A 9,079-nucleotide genomic window follows, 5' to 3' on the forward strand; every position below is an offset into this window, starting at 1 on the left:
ATTTTTAAGGAACTTGATTACGTATTGCGCCATGGGCCCTACAAAGATGTCCTCCAAATGGGGTCAACGTACCCCGACGTTGAGTTGGAATGTGTAAAATCGCAGGAGAAGCACTCACTCTCAAGACTGCATCTCCACAAGGAACGCCCCCTACTCATTATTACGTCATCAGCATCCTGACCCCCGTTTAAGGTAGGTACTGCCTATTAGATAACAACTTAATCATGGGCGACGGAAGCATTTAGGTATTGGTCAAGTAGAGGGGTCAAAACCAACCATGCCACAGCCACGGCGTCTTATGCCCAGGCTCTGGAGGAAAAACAAAAATTTGTTATGTTGTAGAACTGATTTTTCTAAGACAGAAAAAAAGGTTGTTTGACGAAAAACTGTGGAATGGTTCATGACATACAGATTTTTGAATATATAAAAACTGAGGATAAAAGTTGGAAAAGGGTGGTTACTCTCCCATTTCTCCCAGTTTTTAAATATTCAAAAATCTTTATCTCATTAACCTCTGCCCAGTTCTTCGTCAAGTTAAAAAAAAATGTATTTACTCCGGATCATGGCTTAATTGTATGCCGTTACGTATAAAAACGTTATAATAACGTTACATTTTGGTGTTAATCACGTTATTTTGTAGAACCACAAGTACGTAATTTCACAGCGTCATAACGTTTGAACTTCCCTACAACGTTGTGTGAACGTTGTTTGAGACAGACTACAAACATCAACGTTCGCGAACGTTTTGTGTTTGGTGGGGATTGTTTACATTCTTCCACATTTAGGCCAGGGTGATGGGAAAATTGAAAAATAACAAATGACTTGCTATGTAATGGCATAATCGATTTGAAAACATTTAACCGACTCAACAAATTGGTTAATAGTATTAGAATTATGTACACTTTCAGCATGTCAACATGTGTTTACCAGTCAACATTATATTCGATATTGATTTTGAACGACTTGTTTCAATACAATAAATCAAACATCATTTGAATTCAGTGAGAAGAAATGAAAAAATGCAAGATTTTCTCAGATCTCACACGTACGACTGAAAACATAAATGCTTTGGAAATAGTGATGCCCAGTTTATTAACTCTGCCGAATACCGACAAACACGGATGATGGAACACCATGCAAACAGTTATTTTATAAATTCGTCGTCACTTTCTACAGATAAATATTTTCAACCGCCATCCTGTTATTTTATGTGTGCACTTTTCTTTTCTTTACTTTACTTCAGGTTCTATCTGTCCACTGTTGAATATACCCCTCCTCTAATATCCTCCACCATTTCTGTCTGTTGTTTCTCCAAACCACCAGTATTTATTGTAGGCCTACATCCTCAGGTCGTCTGTTTCTGTCGTTCTTCCTCGTTTTCCTTTACCTTCTCGGGGTATCCATTCAGTTAATCTCTTTGTCCATCTGTTGTCATTATCTCTAACCACATGCCCTGTTCTTTATAATTCAGCCTTATTAATTTCTAAATTCGTTTATTCAATATTTTAGGTTGTATATTTTCGCACCCTACCCCACTTTTTACACTAGTTTCCTAAACTACTCTCTGATATATGTATATATAAAAATAGGGAAACCTCAAAAATTCAAAATCTTGAATAGCCGATCTAAAAGGATTTGAAAATTGAATAACTTTCAAAATAAAAAAATAAAAAAATTGTTTTCGCTGTTTTACAGACGTTTTACTCTATCAGTCCTTAAAATTGATTAATAGCCAATTTATGAGTATATATAAAAAATATAGAAAAGGTATGATAATATTGTATATTAATTATAGGCAATTGGATTTTAATTTTTTAGAGACCTATTATCTTTAATATGCATATTTTCCACTTTTCTGTATGAATGCACTTTGACTAGCTTTTCGCCATTTCTTTATTAACAATGTCGTCATTATTCTTAACACAGGCCATTGTAATGGGCGGTGGACTCTACAATCTGTATGCCGACTTTAAAGATACGGTGGATTTTTTATGTATATATCAGACTGAAGCTCATCCTAAAGAGATGTGGAATCTAGGTTCCTTTCTAAGCAGTGTTTCTCAACACACTACAATGGACGACAGAAAAAAGGCAGCATTGTAAGTTGGACACATTGTCTGCAGTGGTTTAATAGGGAGCTTTCGATTGGACGACGACGGTAGGACGTAGAAAGTAATGACGTCACTAAAAGTCATCTGCGCATGCGAGAACGTTAAGTAGTTAAGAACTATTTAATTTTTCCCTCCTTTCAATTGAAAGTTGGTTGTACTAGCCTTGCGTGGGGTCTACGGTCGTGTTGCAAACATATGTCACTGAGAGTTGATCAGTGATGTAGCCAATGCCTACCGTATCCTACATTTTCTAAGTAGATAAACCAAATTGGTTACAATAGCATTTAAAGGATTGAGTTTCGGATCAGGTACGATTCATGGACCCCTAAGTAGCTTAGGCCGAATATCTTCTGCCGTATTACGGACCTATAACGGGATATTCCATTTTGTACACAGGTTAAGATTGACCAACTTTTTATTGTGTCTTAAGCTTTGTCCAGATTATCAAAATTTGTTTTGAAAAAAAAAAAAAAATAAAAAAATAAAACACGTTGTATGCCTATATATTGTTATGATGTGCCTATATATGGTCATGTTGTGATATCATCATGACTATATTTAGGCATATCGCATCTTTCTTTGTATGTTTCTTCCTTTCACAATGAACCTCACCGGAGACTCGATAAAACTTTGCAACTGACCAATCAGCACATAGTGTTGTTTAGTAGGCGGGATCGGAAATACGCGCATGTCTCAAATCAAATCATCTTTATTGCAACTTCTGCATTTGGATTTACTTTTTAATATACAAAATACAAATACAAAGCAGAAATATGCAAACATCAAGAATCAATCACAAAATACCAAGAATTTTATAAAAGAAAAAGTACAAGGATAAAAAAGACAATTAGGCTATAATGATTTATTTAATAAATTTAATAATATTGCAGAATTATAATGAAACATCAAACGGTTCACCAATACGTGATTAACATAATTTATTTTAAGATAATCATTATTTAATTTATTGCAAAATTATGATGAAAACATCAATTTTTTTTATTAAAAATATAAAATACATACAAAAGAAATAGAAAAATATCAAGAATCAGTCACAAAAACACTATACATTATGTTTAAAAACACAATACATTATGTTTATGACAACACATCAGATGTCCCTCTTTTTGTGGGATCTTCAACAATCCAAGAAAAGGGGAGGGGAGGGGCTTTAGTGGATAATGCTGTCAACCAATCTAACATTGCGTTAAATATAGACAAACTATATTCGATTACTATTCGTATCTTAATCAGTTTTCAATTATTGCAAGCAATTTATTATTAGCATAAATTGTAATTTGTGTTTCCTTCAAATTTATGTGCTTCGACCTCGTTCATTCAAGTTTGAAAAGCACCTATAATTGACTTATTTTCTTTATTTTAGGAACTTGATCAAGATGGATGAAGAACATTACTCCATATTTACATGTGACCCGTTCTCTGATACAAAAATCCGCTTGGTTTGCGATAACATGGACAACACCTTCAGACTATCGTACAACGCCCATCCGGATAGAGTCTTTCTAATACAAGGCGAAAAGCTAACCTACATCGGACGTACTATTTTCACGCAAGTGTCTGAACCGATGAAGTTGATGACAGATGAAGCCCGGCAATTACTTAAAGAGATTGTCGGATAAACAGAATTAGTAAATGAAATCCTCAATAATATAGAAATGTTACAAAATCCGTGACATTTCGTGTATTTTTTGTGTGAAAAACGAAAATTTTTAACTAGACATTGCATTATCATTTATCTAAAAACAAATCAGGGAGCTTTTTTAAGGGTGAAAGTTGTAAATTGATTAAAATCACCTCAAACGATGTCTTTCAATTTTAAAATTGTTTTTTTTTTACGCCTGAAAATAACCTATGATGTGTTTTGGACGATCAATAATTTCTTTTGTTTTCTTTCTTCTTTTTTTCGTTTTTTTTTTTTCAACTTTTCAAAAGGTGGTGAAGGAGGTGGGGCCGGCTATCCGCCCCTGAATCCTAATAGCTTTCACTATTGAAAATTATAAAAAGATATCTTTTCGTGTCGCATTCGAAGTTTATACATTATTTGATTATTTTAAAGAGATGTTTTAATGTTTTATTGAATATGTTTCTGATCGAAAAAGAGAAAGTTAAGTAGTGTACACTATATCCGAATTTCATTATGAAAATTGAAACTATAGGGGGCGACAGTCATTTTCATAAAATGAACAACAGATAACAGATATTGAGTAATAATAATAATAATAATAATAATAAGATTTATTAAGCGCACATCTCCACTAAAGTGCTCAAGGCGCTTACAAAACTTTCAATTCATTTTATATTTATTCACTCACAGGTTGGCATGAGGAACACTTGAAGCTAAAGCTTAGTTAATGTGTGCCCATTATAGTCACGATGTGCTTATATGGTCATGATGTGATGTCATCATGACCATATTTAGTCATGTCACATGTTTTTGTCAAATAAAATTTGATAGTCTGGACGGGGCTTAACCTTGTATAAAAAATGTGTTCCTCCCGCAAAAACTTAGCAAACATAAAACGTTCTCATAACGTTCGCGGACGTTGTGGCTAGGTATGTCACAGCATAACGTTCACACAACGTTGTAAGAACGTTCAAACGTTGTGACGTGAAATTAGGTTATAAGTATGTACACAGTATATGGTTCTACAAAATAACACCAAACTGTATAACGTTCTTATATCGTAATATTGTTAGCGTTTCTCATTATTGAAGAAACAACAGATACCTCCGCCAAATCTCTCACTTGTTAAGTAACATTTTTTTTATAATGTACCACTCAAAAAATTGTCTATATCATCCCGTTCAGTTATTTTCAGTTAAATTATGGCAATGTATGTGCTTACATTATGAAGTCTAAAAACTCATTTAAATCACTACATACGTTTCTCATTATTGGAGAAACAACATATAGGCCTACTTCAGTCAAATCTCTTACTTGTTAAGTTAACAGTTTTTTTTTTTGTTTTTTTTTGTACTAAATAAATTGGCTATACTCCCGTTTAGTTATTTTCAGTTAAGTTATAGCAAAGTATGTGCTTACATTATGAAGTCTAAAATTAGTGTGTTGGGCATGTTAGGTAGCTCTTATTATGTATCTATACTAGGCTTAAGTTTCGTATGAACGCCTTCGTCAATGTATAGTTCCTACCACTGGGAATTTGTTTTTCTTTTTTTTTTCTCAGGTTTTGCTTTTTTACATAATTATTTGCTCGTATTTACTTTACAGGAACAAGTATTCCTGGTGATGACAAAATTAATGTCGAAATATTGAATCCCAACACGATGGCGTGCATTTCAATACATGGAGTATGTATTAAAATTTCTTATTCTACTATATTCTACCACTTTAAGGGGGTGAATGGGTTCGGTTGATATTTACTGAGTTATAGGTCAAGCTAGTAATAGTATATACTATACTTTTAAATTCGTGGCCGTTTATATGTTTTGAATTAAACAATAACGTTTAAGACCACAATGACAACGATTTGGTAAATGTAACTTTTGCAGCCTAATCGTTTGATGAATTGTTTTAATACGCTACTGTTTCATTTTGAAAATGAATAAATGTTCTACTTCACAAATGTATATAATGTGCAATTTTTGTAGTCGTCTTTACAAAAGTTTGGTTTACGAACGAAGTACACAATTACTCTACTTGTTTTCAGGATATTGAGTATTATATATACATAGCCTACATAATATGTATGTATACATAATATGCATTATATATATATATATATATATATATATATATTATATATATATAATATATAATAAAAAATTGTTTTATGTTTCTTTGAATAATCTAAACACAGGTAAATTTGTTTGAAAGATTTCGTCACCTGTTGGCTTCACTACCAAAGAGTGGTCTGGATGCTTGCACGGAATATTTTACAAAGACCGCCCTCTTGGGAGATAATGCAGCCCAAGCAGATGATCAGGTAAAGGCCCTTGACAAGGTTATTTGTAATTGTGAATGATGCAATCTGCTTTGCAATCTTTAAAAAAAAATTGTTTATGATATAATGCATGGAAAGGTTCATAAGTAATATTGAGAACCTAAGACTGATAGTACGAACATCGCTGCATTTGGAAGCCTTTGATACTTTTGGTATTGTGATGAAGTTGGATTGGATTGGATTTGATTTATTCGGTGTAAACACCAAGGATAGCCCACGAAAGTCCAGAAAAAGACTTATTTCCAGTGGGGTCCTTCTGGTGGTGATTGGGCAGTACACCGGGAGACAATCCCCTACTCTTTTCCGAAGAGTGTACTGCGTTCTTTAACGTGCACATGGGCCATAATGCACACGGGACCAACGGCTTAAACGTCTCATCAGAAAGACGGTGCGCTATTGTAACTTGTATTTCAGCCCTCTAGCTGAAACACAAGGAGAGAACCGGGGACCTAGAGATCTCCACGGTTCAGCGCACACACAGCGGCTACCACCAGATTAGCCGACTGAGCTAGTTGTTGCCGATAAATTCATCAGGTAAGGTACCTGTACTGTAGATTATGTTGATTAGTCTGGTCAACTGGTGTATGCCATTTGTCCAAAGCTCTTTCAAGAATTCAGTTGGTAAGTTGTCTTGGCCTGGTGCTTTGTTGTTTGGAAGTTGTTTAATGGCACTTTTCAATTTCAATTTGATTATTTCTTGGTGTTGTCTCTGTTATGAAGATCTCCCTCAGTTGTGGCGCTAGAGATATAGGCCCCCTGTCGAGGAAGACGAATAAATTTTGTCTGGGAATAAACAAATAAAAGAAAATTATTTACATGTCATTTTCGTTTAGCCACCATTGTCATTGGACTATTTGTGTTAACTCATCAGAATAATAATAATAATAATAATAATAATAATAATAATAATAATAATAATAATAATAATAATAATAATAATAATTTGCGATCTGTTATGACAAATTCTTGTTTGGATAGCCTTATGATTTCTTGGAATACATCGTGATAGGGGAAGCAACCTCGACCTTGACAGCGTGGTTGACATATTTCATGCAAAATTTCCAAAATATAGAATCATCACTTTGAAGAATGAGGATTGGAAAATAAATTAGATGGTTACATTGCATACACGTTGTTTCTTGTTTAATTCAAAATGTTTTGGTTTTTTGGAAGCTGATTTCTACATTAGAAAACATACATGAAGTCATATTATAGTAGCTCGATACCTATTAAATAAGTAATATCACGATGTTATAAACTATTCAGGCATAGCCCTACAACGAAAATTCCTCATTTGTGATTTGTGTAAAAAAATCTCCGGTGGGATTTGAACCTGTGAGCTTTCGCTATCAGGACGAGCAGCATACCACTAGACAAAGAAGACCAAAAAAAAATCCAGCCTTATTTGCTTACAGAACAATATTGTTCGTTGTAGTAAAAAATAGAAAAAGGGGAAAACAAAGTAATATGCCGACCTTGATTTTTTAAATTTGAGTGGGTCGGGCGGGCGTGGCCAACACAATTACTTTTTTTTATTTGGTCTAATGTTGTATGGGTATACAGACTATTTAAATGAAAACTAATAGCGCCCTAACTAATTTGGAAACCGATAATTCTAGTCGCAGCTGAATTTGGCCTATATAAAATCATATGTTTATATTATATACACTACTGTATACATATATAATTTATAAGTTATATATATATATATATATATATATATATAACTTAAAAAATGCATTACCACACCTATTATGAAACAAATTATGGAGAGTACACAAGTGGCATTGGGCGGGGATTATGTTCTCGACGAGGACATAAGTGGGAGGGAATGGACAGGAGAGACCAGAAGAGGGGTAGGGTCTGGGGTGAAATTTCGAAAGGTCTGACTCTTTAGGGATTTGAATAGATAATTTAATCGATTTTTAAATCTCACAATTTGTACAATTATTGTATTTTCTTTTCGACTTGAGGGTGAAGGGGAAGGGGATGGGATGGGTGAGAAGGGAATCAGGCCATCTGGCCTCTCATTGGCGCCACCACTGCATTGTCATCAATATTCAATTTATTGCTATTATTTTATTCACCTACATTCCTATAAACCCCGAAAGAAATGGCGATTTATATCTTTTAAGTGAAAAAAAGAATAATTTATAAGAAAATTTGTTATTTATTATGGTCTACAACATTAATTTATTGAATCACAATCAGCGCATGTGAAAGAGCTCCGGATGTTTTATTTCGGAACAAGCATAACAATTATGATGAAGTCAACGCGTGGGACAGTTATCTTAATGAGGTATCCGGATTAAAGAAATCCTGCATTTTCTTGAGAAGCATGCCATTACTCATCGTAGCTGCAAGTGAAATTGCATCCGAGCTAAGTTGATCACGTGACTTATTAGCAAGACTGGAAACCTAATGAGAACTCAATTGTAATAATTATTCGTCGTAGCTGTCCAATCGTCAATTTCAGATATCACGTGATCAGGCAAATAAATTACGGTGTGTTTCGCCTGGATTTACTAATCGCTGAAAATCTCTCTTCGCCGTCATCACGAACAACGAGATCGCAAAGCCTCACCACTCCCTTATACTACACTTCCAGACCATCTATACAAACTTGTTAACATGGTAAGTGCCTGAGATATACCACGAGATTTTGTATTACCATTGTAGATCTCATATTTTAGCACTGCATTAAATACTAAGAAAATGTTCTAAAATCATATTGAATATAAAATGTATGTTGTTCTCTAATACGAATAATATGTTTATATAATTAACTGATGTGATTTCCTTTCATTACGACGTCCATCCACTCGCCAATAATGTACCCTAATTGAACTGGACCTATGTTCTAAGTACATTATAAAACCTAGTGAGTGGAGTAATTTTCAGTTGTGAGAAAATATCGTTGCGTTTTATTGGATTTAAAACCGTGACCTGCAAAGTAACCAATTCTACATATCGTAACTATATATA

The 9,079-nt window shown here is 33.9% G+C and overlaps 1 protein-coding gene across 3 annotated transcripts in view; it reads left to right on the plus strand.

Annotated features, from left to right (window-relative positions):
* Positions 1 to 4,333, plus strand: part of LOC117112632 (type II iodothyronine deiodinase-like) — an 11,511-nt gene extending 7,178 nt beyond the window's left edge. For 2 of the 3 annotated variants that reach the window (XM_033255743.1, XM_033255744.1), the window contains exons 4-5: positions 1 to 192; positions 1,927 to 2,063. In XM_033255743.1, coding sequence (XP_033111634.1) covers positions 1 to 180 — 180 coding nt within the window. In that variant the 3' untranslated portion in view covers positions 181 to 192; positions 1,927 to 2,063. Of the gene's footprint in view, positions 193 to 1,926; positions 2,100 to 3,495 lie in introns of those variants that run through there. The other variant, XM_033255745.1, reaches the window with a different exon arrangement.
* Positions 4,334 to 9,079: the final 4,746 nt, after the last annotated feature.

This window comes from Anneissia japonica, unplaced genomic scaffold, assembly GCF_011630105.1.
Source record: "Anneissia japonica isolate Jap-2015-1 unplaced genomic scaffold, ASM1163010v1 scaffold288116_len470923_cov172, whole genome shotgun sequence".
In the NCBI taxonomy this organism is placed as follows: domain Eukaryota; kingdom Metazoa; phylum Echinodermata; class Crinoidea; order Comatulida; family Comatulidae; genus Anneissia; species Anneissia japonica.